General features: G+C 36.1%; 1 protein-coding gene across 1 annotated transcript; it reads right to left on the reverse strand.

Moving 5' to 3' along the window:
- Window positions 1–17,175: 17,175 nt before the first annotated feature.
- LOC131050914 (histone H3.2) lies at window positions 17,176–18,197 on the reverse strand. The gene is made up of 2 exons (XM_057985230.2): window positions 17,682–18,197; window positions 17,176–17,503 (listed from the first exon to the last, which is right to left on the reverse strand). Exon 1 carries the CDS (start codon window positions 18,117–18,119, stop codon window positions 17,709–17,711), a length of 411 nt encoding a protein of 136 aa, XP_057841213.1. The 5' UTR covers window positions 18,120–18,197; the 3' UTR covers window positions 17,176–17,503; window positions 17,682–17,708.
- Between the last annotated feature and the right edge of the window lie 2,799 nt (window positions 18,198–20,996).

Consider the following 20,996-nt stretch of genomic DNA (forward strand, 5'->3'; position numbering starts at 1 on the left):
ACCAACAATCAAGAGCCTCAACATAAGCAATAAATCAAATGGCCATAACAAAATATTCTCTACATACAAATGAATCCTCTACAATGAGGCTCATCACTCACTGGAGCATCACAAGATCATAACCTCAACAGCAAATCACATCTACATGTTGAAGCAATATAAACAACCTCTATGACAAGGCTAAATCACTTGTCGGAGTACAAAATGCATTTAAATAATCAAAACTAAATATAAGGTCATGCTAGAAAACTCAAAAATCATCATTAAAAGCCTTTGGTAAAAAAACAGAATCGAAAAAATCAATCCAAAATGGCAAAAATATCCAAAACATAGTTACAAGAAAGTTTAGCACATTCGATTGACAGAATCGCGCATCTGATAAATTGATTAGCAGATATACATCCTAGTATAGTGCATTTACTCCCTGAAATAGCACATATAATTAACATATTAGTGCATAAGATAGACGAAACGACGCATATAAAGGACAGTTTAGCACATACGATAAGCAGTATAGCACATACAAATAAAACATTGACACATATACGATTTAGCGCATACACCCAGATGGAAGGCAAAAATATGATAAGGTAAAATAAAATTCCTTGAGCCAAAACAAATGCCGAAAACTCACCCAGAAGAGACGCCAAGATAAATAAAGACCAAGGGAAAACAAGTAAATTAAAAACAAGATCAATACATGAATATAAATCAAAATTCCAAGAAGAACTCTCGGCATCTCAAAACAAAGAACTCAAGAACAGCATAAACATAGTTCCAAAGGACCAAATCTATGATAAAAAATAACAAGTTCCTCCATCATTCTAATGCATTTAAACAAACTCACAGAAATCTCTATCAATCACAGGCTTCTCATATTTCCACATATTTTTCACAAAGACACAATTGTCATTCACGGCAAGAAAGAAATCAATAAAACTTCATATAGATATTTTTCCCCAAATCCATATTGATAAAACTATATTATAAATCTATATTTAATATTTCCCCCAAAGCTCCCGAATACAATGTTTTTAGAAATACACTATGCAAACAATCTTTTCAGAAAAAATGAAATACAAAGAGAACAAAATCTCCAACCTAGAAAATCAAAGAATGGCAAAAGAACCTGATGAAGCGCAATCCACAAATCCAAACCAAGCCAAGCAACACCAAATCTAAAGTTCTAGCCAAGAATGAAAGAAAATTGCAGAAGAATCTCAAGAAATGCTAACCCGGCAAAGTGCACAAGCAGTCGAATAAATAAAATTTCATTCAAACCATAGCCCAAATCTAGCCAATAGAAATATTCCAAAATACTATATAATCTACCTACCATGCCCAAATATGACATTTAATTTACCCAATTCTTTTTAGCCAATAACCATAAAGGGTAGGTAAGTTATATAATATTTATTTACCCACATGAAGTAACAAGAGAAATTATAACATAACAATCCAAAATCACATAAATGAATAAATAATAAACTAGGCCCAATAATAAATAAGCCAAGGGCAATTAAATAAATGAAAGCCTCAAATAAAATATAAAGTCACAATTAAATTAAGATCATAAATAATAAATAAATATAAAACAATTAATTAAACAATAAATCAAATAAATAAATAAATAATTACAAACTATTAAATCCACAAGACATAAATCAAATAATAATAAATCACTCAATAATATTTAATTAACCAAACAATATAATAAATTAGATTTAAATTAATAAACTATATTAACCAAGCATTAATTAAATAAATAATCAAATACTCACAACGCCACAAGACGGCCACAACTCAACACACTAGCATGACGACTCGCGCCAAGACAACTAGCTGACAAAGATGACAACTTAAACCCAGAGTGTGTAGAGGGAACTCATGCCATCTCCAACAACTTGCTATTGGGATTAAGACATGCTCAGACCTATAGAACCAGGTGGAGTCGATGTCTAGTACCTGCAATCCTACAACCACCAAACCATAATACGACATATACAATAATATCTCTTAAGTAAACAAGCAAGTGATGGAGAATCGCAACGCCATATCTTGATCGCAATGAGTGATATGATATTGTCGGTATCATGAAGACACTAGAAGACATTCACAATCACTTTAGCATCAACTCAATCATGGTGATCATAAAATAGGGTTAACACAATCACAATATCACTAAAATCTCATGAGCAATATAATCCAGCTATATAACAAGCGCAAATAGAGATTGTCAAATATGAATCCATCATCATACTAATCAAGGATAGATATCATCATCCACATAAGTCATCAAACTTCATATGTCCATACAAATGTCTATCATCTGAGATGTCAATCGAGTCATCCATGTAAATCAAAAACATTATATAAAAGTCTAGATAAGTCTATCCATTCATAAATCAAAAGATAAGTCAAGGAGGACGCTACAAATTATATCTTGTCTATCAAAGATAGAAGGAATTGATTAAGATGCATGACTAAGTTAACCACCACAAAACCCAAAGTAAGAGGTTGATCAAGTATATGGGATCATGTTATGCGATAGTCTTGAATTTGTTATCAAGTTGACCCCCCTGAAAAAATATAATTGTGATTAGTATATGTGGTATACAACCCATAGAGGTATAAAGTAACCATTGCATGACATAGGACTCGTGAAGGCTTCACTTTAACAATTGTGTGGTGTAGAATTGATACTATAGAATCACTTTAAATAAGGTATCAAGAGTAGAACCCATAAAGCTATATCTTTAACTATTATAATATGTATTGTGTGTGTGGTAAATGACCTATTGTATGTGCCCCTCATCCCCCTCCCAAATTGATTGTATGTGAAAAATGTGTCAATTTGAGGAAGGAGAGAGACAATTTGAGATAAAAGAAGGGTTGGATTTAGCCATATTTTGACCTAGGTAAGTTTTTTGTTGAAATATATATTTATAAGTAAAAAAACATGGAGTTATGATTAATATGAAAATCAGGTTTTAAGGACCCGAAACCTTTAACATAGGATCAAAAGATAGTTCAGCAAAGAGAAACCAGACCAGCTTAGAAATAGCAACCAAAAGACTGGCAAGAAGACCAGTAACCAAGTGAACAACAAAAGAAAGGAATGGCAAAGCGAAAGACCAGATAAAAGACCTAAACAGCAAACAACAACTACAAAGACTTAAGAAGATTGGCCGCCTTAGTGACCAGCAAGTCATAGTTTGCCAAAGCAACTTTGAGTTCTTCAATTTCCTTGTTTGGCTTCTTCTCCTTCTTCTTGCCTTTGGTCCTTGTTCTAGGTCCTTGCACCTCTCTCATACCTTCAATGTCAGGTTCCAGCTCCAGGGAATCCTTCTCGTTCTCTAGCTTGTTGATAAGAATTTTGGTGTTGTCAGTCGAGGCCTTCAGAATGTTATGGCTTTGTTCAGCAATGCTTTTGAGGCATTTTTCAATTTTGTTGAATTTGTTGTCAGTTTCCGCCATTCTCTGGTTTGTAGCATTGTCACTGGTTTTTATCTCTTCCAGGGCCTTCTCCACTTTCTCAAACCTTGGGTTGAAGGCGTCTCTAATCTCTTCAACTCTGGCAACAGTTTTACTCAAGTCATCAACATATTCAGCCATAGATTTACCTTCACCAATACTAATTGTCTCCAGAATTTGAACCTTGTGGCTCAGCTTCTTATTATCCTCCACAACTTTCTTGTGACTATTAATTAACCAATTGAGGGTGTCCACAAACCCTTTCAAACCCTCAGTAGGAGGGTTTGAAGGGGGGCTTTTCTCACCAGCATTGTCCTGTTCATTAATGGGAACATCTCCACTAGTCATTTGTTCGACATTTCCACCAACCCTCTGATTAAAACCTTCCCCTGTGATCTCCTCCTCCACTTTTTGGTCAGCGTCAGGATCCTTTCTTTGCACTTTATCCTCCAGTTCCATTTCATAGTTGTCTTGCCTTTTCTGTTTGTTCCTTTTCTGAATGGAAGTTTTTGTTTTCTTTTTCCGAGGGGACTGGGATTCATCCTTCTCAGAGACCTCTGAGGAGGAGGAGGAGAGAATTTGGAAGACCTTTTCTTTACTTTTTTCTTGCCCTTAGAAGAGGATGTCTTAATACTCACATGTTTTCTTTTCTTACCAAGTTCAGCTTCAGAGTCTTCCAGACTCTCCTCTGTCTCACTTTTCAAATCACTTTCAGACTCATCACCCATAGACAGAATCCGACCCTTCCTCCTCAAACTCAAAGATAGAAGGTTGGAGGCGAGCAATTTGGTTAGCTTTTAAATGGTCATAGATTAAAACCATAAGACCTCGATGCATGGTTGTATCTCCCCTAGGGTTCTCTCTATGGGATTTAATGGTAGCATTCATTGAATAAATCAGGAAATAGGGTATGTTAACTTTGTCATCATACCTGAAATGGTTAAGCAGTACAAAATGATAGCCATACACTTTGGTGAATTTGTCATCCAAGGTAATGTATCGCATCATAGCAAACAAAACCTAACAAATTCCCTAGGAGGGTAGTAGGTCTTGCTTAGCTTAACCAAGTGCTTCTTCTCCTTTTCAGGGTATCGCTCAATGGCCTCCTTGCTAAGATTTTTGTCCCTATATAAATTGCTTCCTTTCCTGCGAAGACCTGTTACCTAAGAAATGAGGTCTTCATCAATGGAGATAGTTTGATCTCCCATCTTCAGGGTGCCCTTCCTCCAATTTTTGTAGAAAAATTAGTGATTTTGGCATCCCTCCCATGGAGTCTCTCCATATACTTCGTAAACCCGCCCTTCTGCAAGATGCTCCAAATTTCCTCCTTTTGTTTCCACTCCTTACAGTTGTTGGGCTCATAGCGACGCCTATTACCTCCCATTGTTTCTCTATTCAAAACAAAAAGTTGAGAGTTGCAGAAAGCTATAGGAAAGAAATTTCTCGAAGTGACCCCAAATACCCAGAAAGCGTGGGAAAAGGTGGCGTTCGTCTTGTCATTAATGGTACTGACACAATGATAATTAGTAATAGCCCTCCAAGTAATACTCTTAATCATTATTTTATCCATTTATGATCTTTGGAGTGCAATTCTATCGATCCATGAAAATGATCGATCTGACGTCATTGAGGAGACCCTCCTCACCCTTCCAGCTAACCATATTGTTGTGAGTGACCGCCACGTTGGCTGCCCAGTCAGCAGGGCCATTTTCTTCACGATAAATATGGGAAATAAAACATTTATTGAAGGTGTTGATGAGATCTCTAGCAGCCTTTATAATGTTGTTGATAGTCCATGAGGGCTTAGAAATTCCTTTGAAGCATTTAATGATGTTGTTAGAGTCCCCCTCAATCCATAGATAGGGACAGTTCCACCTTTTAGCTAGGAGAATGCCTTCGACAGCAGCCATAGCTTCCGCCATGTGGTTAGTTTGGCAACCTATAGGAACAGCAATCATTTCCTTAAAACTGCCATTTTCATCTCTGATAATTGCACCACATCCCATTGGATCAGGATTGCCTTTGGAAGCTCTGTCAAAGTTGATTTTGAGCCATCCATGAGGGGGAGAGTGTCATCTAGCTTCAAGTCTCTTGCTTTGTTTAGAGTCAATACTAACAACACTCTTCAGATTCTAGGAGTTGAGAATGTGAGTTTCCATGGGGTTGACAGGATTGCATGGTTCTCCAATGATCCTAATGTTCTCCATAATAGCCCTTTGAATTTTCTGAAAAACCACAGCCTAGGTAAGAGAAGTATCCTTGAAGATGCGGTTGTTTCTTTCTTTCCAGATCCCCCACAGGATATGAAGGAGTAAGAGCTACCACAAAGATCTCAAAGTGGGATTAGACTAATGATAACTCCAAGATTGGAATAAATCTTGGATAGAGATAGGAAACACCCATTCCATACACAAATTCTTAAGAAAACTTTCCCAAATTGAAGCAGTGAAGGAACAGTGGATAGCCAAATCGTCCATAGACTCTTCCTCCTCAAGACATAAAGCATACCTATTTGGGAAGATAAAACCTCTAACCTTCAGATTATCTAAAGTCAAAATTTTGTTTTCGAGGATGGTCCAGTAGAAAATATTGATCTTTGGGATAAGACCCTTTATCCAGGCTTTAGCCCAGAAGGGGTTCTCTGAGGGGGCTAGAGATAGCACTCCATACATTAAAGAAACAGTAATGTTGCCTTTGGGTTCAAATTTCCAAATAAGAGTATCTTCCTCGTTGTTCAACCAAGCAGAAGACATGTGTTTCTTGAGATTGATGAGGTCAAGGTGAATACCTTCAATGTTCTACCATTTATCACCTATCCAATACCCCTCAACCAAGGAACCGAAGACTCTTTTACAGGGGGCATCAAAAGGGGCCCAATCAAGGATTTCCATCAAAGGCTTGTCAAGCAACTAGGGATCCTCCCAAAATCTAACTTTCCTACCATTACAAACTCTCCATTTCACCCATTTAGCAATGTTGTCTTTACACTTAGAGGCATTATGCCAAATGTGAGACCCGTTAATACTGAAATCAAAATTAATAAAAGAGAAAAGAGAAGAAGACAGAAGAGGATACTTACTTCTCCAAATTTTACACCACTCACTGTCAGAGTGGAACAATGTCCAAACCTATTTAGACAAAAGAGCTTCATTGAGGGTCTGGATTCTCCTCAGGCCCAGACCACCTTTTCCTTTCGATCTACAAACCTCATCCCAAGCCACTAAAGCCATTCTTTTCTTTTCCTCTACCCCAGACCAAAGAAAAAAAAATTAATTTTTTTCAATAGCATCAACAAACTTAACTGGGATTCTAAAGACGTTGAGGGCATAAATAGGAATGCTTTGGAGGGATGCTTTAAGAAGTTGTAGCTTGCCAGCCTGACTTAAGAGAGCACCTTTCCAACCAGCAAGCTTTCTTTGAAATTTATCCACCAAAGAACTCCAAAAGGAATCAGGTGGAGCAATGCCCAGGGGGAGGCCTAGGTAGGTAGCAGGGAGATCAGCAATCCGACATTCCAGAATTTTGTTGATTCTATGTTGTCTTCTCTCAAGGGTGTTGATGAAAAACACTTCACTTTTAACCCAGTTGATAAGCTGGCCAGAAGCAGATGCAAACTTACAAAGGGTGCCCTTCAGGATTCTGGCTTCTTAAATGCTTGAGTCCCCCATAATGATGGTGTCATCCACAAAATTCTGGTGGGAGCAAGTATGATCTGCAAAGGAGGGTTGGAGACCTTTAAAAATACCTCTAGTCACCACGCTTTCCATGGACCTACCAAAACATTCAGCCATAATTATGAAGAGGATAGGGAAGATGGGGTCCCCTTGCCTCAATCCTCTGGAAGCTTTAAAGAAGGAGGAGGGAGATCCATTAACAAGAACAACAAAGGAGGCAGAGGAGATAAGCTGCTTGAAGAGGTCCACACATTTGTTAGAGAAGCCAAAAGCCAAAAGAACCTTCATAAGGAAAGACCAATCAACCCGATCATAGGCCTTAGATAGATCAAGCTTGAGAATAAAACCCTGCTTCTTAGCCATAACAAGGGAATGGGTGTTCTCATGGACAATTATGATGGAATCAAGAATTTGCCTTCTTGGCACAAAACCATTTTGCTAACGACTGATCAAAGATGGAAGGACTTTCAAGAGTTTGGAGGTTAGGACCTTGGAAATTATCTTATAAAAGGAGTTGCATAAGCTGATTGGCCTGATCTTATCCATGGAGTCAGCACCTTGAATTTTGGGGATTAAAGCAATGAAGGTGCCATTAATTTCTTTCAAAAAATTTCTAGCCCCAAAAAATTCTTTAACCCCACTGGAGACATCTTTCCCAACAATATCCCGGAACTCTTGGAAAAAGAACATAGGGAAGCCATCAAGTCCAAGGGCTTTGTTACCTTCAAAAGAAAATACACCATTTCTGATCTCCAAATTCGAAGGGATTGAAGTTAAGAGAGCATTCTTCTGCTCATCAATAAGGCAAGGAATGTTCTGAAGGAAGGAATTTTGAACATCATCATCCAAGCTTTGATCCCTACAAAGAAGATCAAAGAGTAAACTTTTGGCCTCATTTCTTATCTCCTCCTTAACTAGCTCCACATTGTCCACCATCAGTTTTTTAATCCTATTAGCCACTTTATGTTTGATTGTCAACATATGGAAGAATCTGGTATTCTTATCTCCTTCCTTCAGCCAAATACATCTAGACCTCTGCTTCCAAAAAGCTTCTTCTTTAGCAATGATTTCATGGTATCTTTTGAGGATCTCATTTTCTTCAATAATAGTCACAGTAGAGAATCCATCCTTCTGGATTTGGACTTGTATTTTATTGAGATCTTCCTGAATTTTTCCTTTGGCCTCAAAAATATTCCCAAAGCTGGATTTATTCCAAGTCCTTATGTTGTCTTTTATGCTTTTAAGTTTCTTCACAACTTTATACATGGCAGTACCCTCAACTTGAATGTTCCACCATTCCTGAATTTTATGGGTGAGGTGTAAAGTCCACAATTTTTCAAATCTAAAAGGAAAATGCCTTCTCCTATTTACGGGGTCAACAATAAGAGTTATGAGATAGTGGTCAAACCCAACATGAATGTGAGCAGATAGAGAACAAAAATAGTGTATGTACCAATCATCAAAAATAAGAGCCCTATCAAGGCGAACTTGAATAAGGTCATTTTTCAGCCCTCCTGTTAGTCCAAGTGTAATTGAAACCCTACATCTCCGCATCATTAAGAGCCTGAGTGTTTATAAAATCCATGAGGGTCAGTCTATTGTCCAACTAAGAAGGGCTTCCACCAAATTTTTCCTCCTCTCTCAATGGGGTATTGAAGTCTCCCATGACCAGCCAGCTGAGGTTCTTGTAGCTGTCCCTTATTTCCATCAGTTTTTTCCGAAAATTGCTTCTAGCTTTCAAGGTGTTAGGAGCATAAATATTTGTGAGGACCCAAGAGGTTTCATCTTTTAAATGCTCAAATTTGATGCAAGAAAAATTTCTTTCTTGAATAAGAACTTGACCTCTAACACTATTGAGATTCCAGATTGTTGCAATGCCTCCAGAGGCACCTTCCGAGCTACCAACACAGATGCTCCCAAATTTAAAGAAATTCAAAGCTTCTACCTTATCTCTACTCATCTTGGTTTCTTGAATAAGAAAAATATCAGGTTTACTATCCCTAATAATATTCCTAATAATATCATGCTTGTGGGGATTACTAAGTCCCCTAATGTTACAAGAAACAATCTTCATGATTACTTACCAATTCCTAACTCCTTCAGAGTCCCCTGAGTCCCATCTGCTATGTTCTTGTTGGCCTTCTTATCTCTGACTTTGTGGTTTGAAGGTCATCCTAGGGATGAGGAGACATACCCTACATCTATTGGCATTCTACACTCTAGTGAGAAATGATGGTGTTGTCATTGATGGCAACCTACTGGCAACCTACTGGCAACCACCCGGCATTCATCTGGTAAAGACACCGGCAGACACTTCACCGATAATGGCAACAATACATACTGGCACCCCAGTCGACAGGAATAAACTTTTGTTTATTGTATTTAATTATAAATATATTTTGTAAAAGCCGACATGGTATATTGTAATAGACTCATATATGTATGAGATCTTGTAAATCATTTTGTAATGATGGACATATGATGAATATGGTAGAAGTGATGAGCGAATATTAAGGCAGATTTTGTATAAGGTTATGGTTATAGTATGAGCTTAAACCGGTACTGAACCTGGCATAGCAGATGCTGAATTATAGCAGTACATTATATTGGATTCTCATAATCCATTTTGTAAGTCAGTGAGACTTCCATTTTGTAGATTGAGCAGTGAGCTCTAGGCAGTTGGCCTTCCTGCATGTGCAGGCACCACATTGTAAGTAATATCCATTCATTGGCCAGTGAGTGAATATTTTGGGTCACAAATCCCACCAAGGTTTTTCCCACATCGGGTTTCCTCGTTAAACATCTTGTGTTATGGTGTGTTTTCTATGTTGTCTTTATTATTCCTATTTACTGCATTAATTCTTATTTACGAGTACACTGTTTTGGAATGCAAAATACTTAATAAGGTTAAAGAATCTGTCAACCGGTTAAATACTGATTCACCCCCCCCCCCCCCCCCCCGCACTCTCATTATCTTTGGGACTATCAATAATCCTAACAACATCAACTTCAGCAATTCTACTAGACTTCCTTAATTGGGCGGCAAAGGGAGTGGATCCATTTTTGTTCCTGTGTTTTGGAATTTTCCATTCGGCTTCTTTCTCAAAAAACACTTCAGGGTTACTAAGGATTCTAGAAACCTCCTCTTCATTACCCCATTTAGGTGACCTGGAATCATGTGAAGAGCTATTGATTATTTTAGAGGCTTGATCTGAATCCGAAAGGTTCAGACCCAATATAGCACATTTCTGGGCCTCTTGCAAATCAAAACTGATTGTGAGAGGGGAAGAGTCAGCCTTTTCTTCTTGTGAGCCAGTGATCTCCCCTTCCTCATATTGTTCCACTTCCTTAATATTTTTATCCTTTTGATTCTCTTCATTGGAAGCTTCCTTACTAGCCAAGGCGTCAGCAATTACCATCTTGGTATTTTCTTTAGAAGATTCATTATGATCTATTATTTCCTCTCTTCGGATCTACCCTTCCAAGGGGTTGTCTGCTTTCATTCGTTCCTTCCTCAGAGCTTCTTGGGGGGAGATGTTTCGAGATAGAGATTGAGGAGACCACTTCCTTATTCTCCCCCAGAGGTCCAAAACAGTTGATATCAACTAGGTCAGTTTCCTTATTTTCAGAGTTTTTGACTTGCCATACCTTTTTCTCTAGAGCCTTTTTACTTTCTACTGTAGTTTTGGCTTGTTTATTCTCCCCTTTGGGCTTGAGTGGACAATGTTTAGCCCAGTGACTTGCTTTTTTGCAATGGAAGCAAGCAAAGGGGATGGATTCGTATTCAATCTATTGTTTCCAAGTTCCCAACTTTGACACAATATGTATCTGCTCGGGCATATCTGCATCGTGGGCGATCCCTACACAAAATTTGGCAGGAGTGAGCCTCCTTCTTGAAGTTGTGACTGGATCTATTGAGAGGAGCTCTCCAAAAGAGCTTGTTATACCTGAGAAAATACTTTTTGCCCAATACTCAAGAGGCATACCTGGTAACTTAACCCAAACTGAGACTTGCACCAGAAGAGAATCACTCATATTTAGATTTGGATGCCATTTCTGGAGGACCACAGCTTTCTTTCCAACCAACCAAGGGCTACCACAGAGGATCCTTATTTTGTCTTCATCACATGAAAAAGCAAAGGTGAGAAGACCTTTGGGCAGTGTCGAAACTTCAACATTACCTTTCAAAGCCCATTTTCCTTTAACATAGGCCCTAACAACCTCAATGTTTGGACGTGGTCCCATAAATTTACCCACCAAAGAGTTTGGCATACTGCTTATGTTATGATCCACTACCAAGTCAAGGATAGAGATGGAAAACTTACCACCATTCGAATCTGATATATTCTTGACATGAGGCAGGGAAGATTTCCCAATAGGTCTAGTTCCAAAGAGGGTTGACCACTTTCTAATTTCTTGTCCACTCTCACAAACCTCTTCATGTGTGTTGGACCCCCCAACCACATTTCCACGACCTGCATTATTCTCTGGCAAAGTATCGTCAGCCTGTAGAATATCCGGAGGCTTGTCCTTCTCCCCCATCTGGCCAGCTCCATCGATATGGTCGCTTCTTCCATTGGAACCAGAGTTCCCGCCTTGTAGAGAATTCAAAATTTGAATTCTGCCATTGTCGCCTTCTCCTCCCCTACACAAGCTCTCCATGTTTTTTAGTAAAGAAAAAAAACATGGAGTTGTAATGCATGGAAAATGGGGTTCGCTAGTCTAACATACAAACTAGGAATCAAAACCAATCCCATCAATTACATTAGAGAACAACTGTTAGAAATTAGGATCTTAGGATACTAATCATTATAAATAAGATTATAAAGTAAATGAAATATGAAACATACATGCAAAATGTACACATTACACAAGATATACATGAGGAAAACCCTTTCAGGTAAAAAACCCCATAAAGCATCATTTAATTAAAACACTTACAAATATAGTCTATCATAAAATAGACATGAACCTGGGGACACTCCTCCAATACTTCCACATGGCCAATAATACCTCATATGCATAGTGATACAACTCACCATAAAGCTCCAAATTCTCACACTTCTCAAATGAGAGAGAACCTCCTTAAATATAGGAGGAAGGGTGACTTCACTAGTCAGACCTTTTCAATAACCCCCACTCATAAATAATTAATAATCTAATAGTTATTAGATTATAATTATTTCAAATGGGATATGCTTATAAAGCATATAATATATAAGGTTTTATAACCTTATATTAGAACATTATATATAAATGTTATAAGAATGTGATCCCTAATAACATTATGTTCTAACAACAACCCATAGGCCCAACTACAATCATATTGGTAGAGTTTGGCACATGTGATTGAATTGTTGTCTTATTGATTGATTAAAATTGAATTGGGTGGATTATATGGAAGAAACTAGAGCTAGAAGGTGCAAAATTGATAATGAACATCGTAAACAAGTAAATTCAGAACTAATAATCACATAACAAACCTAGATTTGAAAAGGGGATGCAGAGAGGAACTTGTCATAGAAATCCAAGTTTAAATTGGGTGGACACATATGCTAGGCGTCCTTGTCTAAAATGATGAATTACTAAGCATTGAGATTGGATCTAGGACTCTCATGTTTTGAACTTGCTTCCTACCAAATGTGAGCCAAAATTGGGTGGACAAGGATGTTACGTAGCCTTGTCTGGATGGTTTCTAATGAAATTTGGAGAGGTTCCATGTATCTAGATCCAAATCAATTTTTCATCTTTTGTCTCCATCAAAAATTTGTAGTTGAACCTAGATCTGCACACAAGAGAAGCAAAATGGTATTTGGGGATATATAGGGGTTTGTCTTAGTCAAACCCTGGGTAGGGACTCAACCCTACAACAATGATGAATAGGAAAAATAAATCTGAATTGAAATTCTCAATTAAAATGATTATACCTTCAATTGATGATACAATGCTCTTAGGATAAGGTATCCATGTGTTTATATAATAACATGATAAACCATTATAAAATACATCATAAATTCATCATGAAAACATTATTGAAGATGCCTTGGTGTAGGTTGTTGCTCCTTAGACTCAAGTATACTCTTGGAGAAGAATAGTTGCTCTTGAATTGGAATGATAGCATAATAATTATATGAGATAGAAGATAATGTCTTATATAGGGATCTCAAGGTATAATACACTTTTGGATGACTTAAATAATCATTTTTTGCATAGGGGATAGTTCTATAAATGGCAAGACTGGCTCTTTAACCTCCCAAGCTTTCGAACAAAAAGTGTTAGAAAAAGATGCTAGATAGCATTCTCTCGAAAAAATAGGCCCAAAATTTTAGGGTCGCGAGATAATAGGATCCTAATTCCAAAATATAATTTATATGAGAAGTTAAGATATATAAATGGGGGAAAAAAGTTATTTTAAAATTTAAAATGGGGCAATAATTATAATGAATTAAAATAATAAAAGACAAAGGAAGTTCACCTAAAATGAAGGGCCCAAATTATAGTGTTGATGGAATAAAATGAAATAGGACTCATAAAATTGAATTAAATATTAATTTAAATTAATAAAAGGTTCTACAATGCATAGAGGAATGGGAAATACTAAAGCGAGTGCTAGGAGTGTGAAATTGGACTTGATAATTAAAGAAGTACAATTTGCGATGCTACATTAAGCCCCCACTTTAGTGGAGTATGACTTATGCTCATACTCACGATAAAGTAGAAGTGGAGAAAAAGAGCATCTGAGATCAAGGCAAGCTAGGGATAGGACAACTCTAAGTTTTACAAATGATCAAGCCCCCAAGCATAGAATCCTATCAATCCATGCAAATAACCTTCAAATGTACACAAAGAAAATTACATTAATGATAAAACAAAAGGTCCCAAGTCAACTAGTTTAAAAGACCTCAACATCAAAATGTCTCAACCGCTAATATCATTCTCGTCATGTTATTGCAAGAGCACAAGTGGACTTATAGAAAGAACAAGGACATACACCAATTAAAAGGATAAGAAGAAATATGGCTTCTTGGTCTAGTAAGGATCTTCTTACTATGATTTATGGGAGAAGAGAGAAAGAGACATGAATTCCATGGGCCAAAAAGTTGTCTTATCTTAGGTGATTCATGATGTTGTCTAGTTTCAAGAATGAAATGTCTTGTCTAAGACAAGTGTCTATTTTCGAGAATGCGATAACTTGTATAAGAAAAATGATAGATCAAATGGAAAATGCAAAGATAACTAAGAATGCAACTAGGAGGCTAATGAGGGATGTAACTCAACAAAGAAAAAGTAGATCCTTAGAAAGGGAAAATGATTGAAAACTATTCTTGCCCCCAAGTGTGGAGACAAGAATAAATAGGCTATCATGATGCTACCTAAGTATGATTGCACCTGAAATTGTACCGCCTTGAATAGAAATGAGCCCCCAAAAGGTAAGTTGGCTTTGAGAAGCTCATAAAAAATACTCTTTTGTTCTGATAAAAAGTTGTAAGAAGAAGACATATAGGGGAAAGGACCCAGTAGTTGAGCATGTTCCAATTGTTGTGAGGGTTGTTGATACCTTTTGTTCCAAAAATTGAACAAATAAAACCTATTGTTTGAAACAAAAAATATCAATTTTTGTTAGGAAATGTACCAACAGTTGTTAGGAAATGTACCAATAGTTGTTAAGAAATGTACTAATATTGTAAAAAGTAACTAATCAGGTGATGCCACATCGGCTGCACAACTATTGGGGTCTCTTTTGCACGCCTATTGGTCTCACTTTTTTTGGGGGCTGTTTTGGACACCTTGGCAAAAAGCATGCTGATGTGGCATCATATTTGATGATGTGGCCCTGAAACCTTAGTTATAAGCAAGGGACTTGCCAAGTAAGCTGCTGTAAAAAAATCGGAGTGATTCAAAATTTCCAAGTAGGATTTTGAGAAGCATGAAGTTAGGGTGCACGACTACTGGGTCCTTTCCCCTATGTACTAGACAATGGGGGAGGGGATGTTGACAAAGGCAAAGATTCAAAACCTAAACCTTATTTTGAAAAATGTGATATATATTTCTCATGAGCTTCAAAAATTTGGTGCACACATCCAAAATCATGTCCATTGCATCCTTGTTTAGAAACAAATGTAGATGTTTAAATTAATAGAGGAGAGGGTTCGTTCTCTAAAGAGCACCAATCATCATCAAGACATGTTTTGGAAGAAGAGGGAGGAATTGATTTAGAAGCTTCTTGGATAAATGACGCACAAGGCTCCTTCAAGGCTTCATACTTGGAATGAGGGACCTTATATCCATTAAAGGAAGGTGTAAAGTATAATGGACCCCAATTGTTTTTTAACAAACCATCATTGACGGTAGATTGTGTTGTTGGAGGAATAATAGTGTTAAAGGGGGAAATGCATCCTACTTCATCTTGAACAACATCATAAGGAGTAGGATCAACATTGATCATGTGGAGCTAATTGTTATGTATGAAATTGATTGTGCAATGAAGAGTAAAAGGGATTGCTTTCATAGAATGAATCCTTAGTCTACTTAGAAGAAGGTTATAATTGAGATCATTGGGAATGGCATATAGGAGTGGATAAAGTCATTGGTCCTACTTTGATAGGTAATATGACTATATCAAGTAACTCTCTACCAACATTATCAAATCCATGAAACACATAAAGAATTAGGTTGAATAAGAGAATATTCCTAATTTATCTTATCTAATAAGTCAATGTGACAAATATTAAGGCCTAGCTCATTATCAATTAAGGTAAGTCTTATCTTATGTTCATAAATGCAAGGTGTAATCATGAGGGGGTCATTTTTACTTTAAACCTCTATAGAAAGCAATTCATCTTGTGAGCACATAATATCCTTTGGTCTAGTAGAAGGAAGAGAAACTAACTTTTGTAAGGCTTCTTGGATCAACCCATGGTATGGAGATGAAATTTGAATCAAGTCCCAAAGGAAGATCTTAGCTAAGGTAGCATGAATTTTTTAAACAAGATTAGGTTCCTTGCCAACAAGTTTCTTAGGATGAGAGTGGAGGAAGAGAAGTGAGAAGAATATAGGAATCTTGCTTGTCAATTCAAGCGTTTATATGTCATCTATTTCATAGCTATATTTTTGTGCTAGTTTCTTTTCCATATCACTTATTTCACATGTTTATTTTGCAACTCATGTTTATTTGTATGATTGGAAACATGGATTGTATTGACATGATATGAATTAGGCTCTTTATTTACTAAAGATTTATTAGGGATAGTATCAAGGAAAGTGATAATGGTTTCACCCTCTTGCTAAAATATATCTATATGGGTAGGACAAACTTTATGAGAAGGATTAGCAATATCCATTAATGCTTCATCTCTAGGAAAGATGACATGTATGTGAGGTAAAGTGACATTAAGGAAGGTGTTTATGATATCATCCTCTTTCCCTAAGATATCTTCATTGGAGAGATACATTCTACAAGAAAGATCAACATCATTCTTCAAAACTTCACCCTTAGGAGGGACAATTTCAAAAGAAGTGTTGATAATCTCTTATTGTACCAAATGTTCTCATTGGTAAGAGAATCTCTAGGAGATAGATAAAGTGACACAATGGAGGATAAGTCATTATCACATCAATGAAATATATACATCATGAAAATAACTAAATGAAAATAATTTGCTTTTACATATGCACAATGCATGACAAAAGAGATAACAATGTGCATTTTTATGGTTTTTTAAACAATACAAGTACATAAACAATGAATGAATGCATCTAAAGCTAAAAATTGCATGCAAAAATTAGATCTAAAACTAAAAATCAGAAATATGCAAGCGCAAGAAGAGTTGAGTTCAATAAAATGCAATGTATGGGAAATGGGGTTTGCTAGTCTAGCATACAAACTAGGAATCAAACCCAAACCCATCAATTACATTAGAGAACAACCAATAAGGCCAACTACAAACCCATCAATAGAGTCAAGCACATTTGCTTGAATTATTCTATTATTCATTGATTTATATTGAATTAGATGGATGGTATGGAAGGAATTGGAGCTAGAAGGTGCAAAATTGGCAATGAACTGCATAAACAAGTAAATCCATAATTGATGATCACAAAACAAACCCAAATATAGAAAGGGGGAGAAGAGAGGAACCTGTCACAAAAACCTGAGTTAAAATTGGGTGGACATGGATGCTAAACATTCTTGTCTAAAATGATGAATTACTAGGTAATGATATTGTATCTAGGACTCTAATGTTTACAGCAAATTTGTACAAAAAACCTTATTTACAGCAATGAAGATTTTCGACATTTTCCAAAAGGAGGGAGGCAAAATAGCAGCTTCTTGTCGAAAAAGAAAGCTCATCTGACTGCACGTAAAAAAACCAACATTTCATACAAGATCTGAGAAGCTTGAGACAACTCTGTACAAAAACCTAAATAACAATATTACAGTTTTTCAAAGCCCTTCAAAAGAAAAAAGACGGAAATTATCCTTAGCACGAAGTGTAAACAACAAATAACACAGTAGGTGGTGTGAAGACACACCGTTAGATCAAATAGGAGCAGACACATCTAAGCCCTCTCGCCTCGAATACGGCGAGCGAGCTGGATATCCTTGGGCATAATAGTAACCCTCTTGGCATGAATAGCACACAAATTAGTATCCTCAAAGAGTCCGACCAGATAGGCCTCTGCTGCCTCTTGCAATGCCGAAACGGCTGAGCTCTGGAAGCGCAGATCCGTCTTAAAGTCTTGGGCAATCTCTCTTACAAGCCTCTGGAAAGGCAACTTCCTTATGAGCAGCTCTGTGCTCTTCTGGTATTTGCGGATCTCCCGAAGAGCAACGGTTCCGGGCCTGAAACGATGAGGCTTCTTCACTCCCCCTGTAGCAGGGGCACTCTTTCTCGCCGCCTTCGTTGCCAATTGCTTGCGAGGGGCCTTCCCTCCAGTTGATTTCCTTGCTGTCTGCTTTGTGCGGGCCATTTGATTCAAATTTAGCGCAGAAAATTTCCTTTCAATGGATACAAGAAATGAGAGAACGGATGCTTAATTACTGTATGCTTTCCTGATTATATAGGGATATACACAGGACGATTTTTTCAAATTTGATTTTATCGCGTGGGAGGAGGGAATGAATCTCCATCTTCCGATCTTGGACCCTATCGACGGTTCACAGGCCTTTATTCTTGATCCGGAGCGTAGAGCCTAGGATCGATTTCTTTTTTAAAGTCCGGCAACGTTTATGGCCTTCGCTTTGCGCGCCTTGACATTTTTAGGGAAAAGGGAAAATTATGCAGTAATAATAATAGGTCTTGAAAATATAAATTATTAAATTTAATATATTTTTAAATTATTTTAAAGATAAATTTAAGTGTTTGGTTTCAATTTTAGAATTGTATTATAAGTTTTGAGAGATGTGATATTTCAATATTATATACTAGTGATTAAAATTGCTTTTAGATGGTAATTGTAATTTTTTAGCGTTAATGTTTCAAATCATATCATGAAGTTATTGTGGTGGTCATAATGGGTAATAGAATGCGATCTAAAATATTGATACTTTTAAGAAAATGTTATAATTTGTATTAGAAATTTTGTAACATAATGATGGCTTGAAGTTTTATTATGTCCTTGCAAAATCATTTTTTAGCAATTTAACTAGATAATTTTGCTTCTTTGTTGAACACTATCATTCTAAACAATTTTATGCACAATTTTTTTCATACGCCCTATCATTCTAAACAAGTGCAATGGTTTAGTTTGTTGCATTACAATGTAATTATACCAATAATTGTATTATAATTTTTTAGAGATGTGATATTTCAATAGTCGATGTTTGTGATTGAGATTGTTTATAGATGGTAATTGTCTGGTAATTTTTTGGAATTAATTGTTTAAATCATATTTAATGATGTTTTCTTTGTCCTAACAACGGATCATAGAATGTGATCTAAAATATTGATACTAATATATATTTTGTAAAGTAATTAAAACTTAAAGTTTTATTGTGTCCTTTCAAAATCATTTTTAGTGATTTGACTAGATAATTTTGTTTGCTTCTTGAAAACAATAAAGTTTTTTATGCACAATTTTGTTCATAAGCTCTATCATTGTAAACGAGGATAATTGTCTAGCCAATAAATTATATAATTTGTTCCAAAAGCTTTGTTATATCAAGCAAGTGGACTTGTCGAGTTCAAAGAATTACAATGGAATGATTCCCAAAGCTTGGGTTGTTAAGCTTATTACACCTATCAATGAATGTTCCACAAAAAATATTGCATTGATCATATATACCTGAATCAATTGGCTACTATAAATTGTGGCAACTTTGAAGACTCTATGCAATTAATTATTTAGAAAATTAAAATTTAGAAACAAGAATGGTATTATGCTCATGGAATACCAATGGGGTTGTCGGTAAATAGCTTGTAAGGAAATACAATAATCTTATTATAGTAAAATTTAATGAATTGAAATCCATCTATGCATTAAAAAATGTAACTAGCCTAATCGTGGTGAATATAGTTGTTAAAAATAACCATGAATCACAACTACAAGCACTTCGACTTTAGGTTCACCATCATACACTTTGGATAATAATATTCAAGGGTGACCAACTAGTACCAAAATTACTATTTATGAAGTGAATATAAAGGTTCAAGTGCATTAATCAAATAATCATCTTGAACACTTAGGAAAATAACATGAGTTACATATATGTACAATTTTCCTATACCCACTCACTAATTGGCCCGGCCCAAAACTAGCATTACTAATTATGAATAATTGTTTGATTACTCTCTACTTATTATCCCCCCCCCCAACACACACACACGTTTTAGCAGTTTATAATGTGGAGTACCAACACCCACATGTGAAGATTAAATCCCAGAATTCCCCCATTGTCACTAACATGGGGTGACAAAAAAAATTTAAGTTGCATTTACAATTGCTTTGGATCAATCATTTCGTCTATCTTCTATTGTTGGGGTTCACATGTTTCATATTTGTGCCCCCCAACTTCTAATGAAAAATCCCTTATATGTCAATTCCATTGATAATTCATCCTTGGAATAATATTCAACAAACATCCTTATCTCTCCAATAACTTAAGTACACTTGTATATCTTTATAGGCTATTATTTTGTATACTTTTGCATAATTTGTTTATATTTTGTAATTGACACATACGTATTATTGTTTTGTGTTTTATGTGTCCTCCACAATCACCTCTACTTCAATTTTAAAATTCAAAGTCAAACTATACATTTTAACTATAACAAACCTATGAATCATGATTTAAGTTCAAGGATTGATAGAATTTGAAATATTGTTGTTATAATGATCTCCAATAATAGCATTATCCTAAAATAAAATCAATGTACAAAATGCAGTAAATAGCTTCATAGATTCACGTGTACTTTTTAAGAATTTTAATATTATCTTGTACTGTTGATCACAATCAATTCTCCATTGAAATTGATGTAGCTAAGGCTTACATGCAACTTGTTGGAGAGCCTATAGATTGATCCATTAGTCATTGCATTCATGTTGATACTTCATTTATATGTTGTAATATTGTGGGAATGGGGTTCACTTGTCTAAACATACAAACTACATGAATCAAACCCAAACCAATAAATTACATTGGAGAACAACCAATATGACTGAGGTCAAACCCTTCGGAGAGTTGAACATTATGATTGATTAATCTCTTTTGATTTGATTGATTGGATATGCTTAAAAAATGAAAATGCAAGAACTAGGCTAAATAGTGCAAAAGTAGAAATAAAGAGCATAAACAAACAAATGTGTATTTAAGAATTAACTAAGATGTATAGAACTAGAAAGGGGATA

This window comes from Cryptomeria japonica, chromosome 10 (genome assembly GCF_030272615.1).
Source record: "Cryptomeria japonica chromosome 10, Sugi_1.0, whole genome shotgun sequence".
Lineage (NCBI taxonomy): Eukaryota > Viridiplantae > Streptophyta > Pinopsida > Cupressales > Cupressaceae > Cryptomeria > Cryptomeria japonica.

Coding starts and splice junctions, on each gene's coding strand:
- LOC131050914 (XM_057985230.2), bottom strand. CDS start 18,119: ATGGCCCGCACAAAGCAGACAGCAAGGAAATCAACTGGAGGGAAGGCC.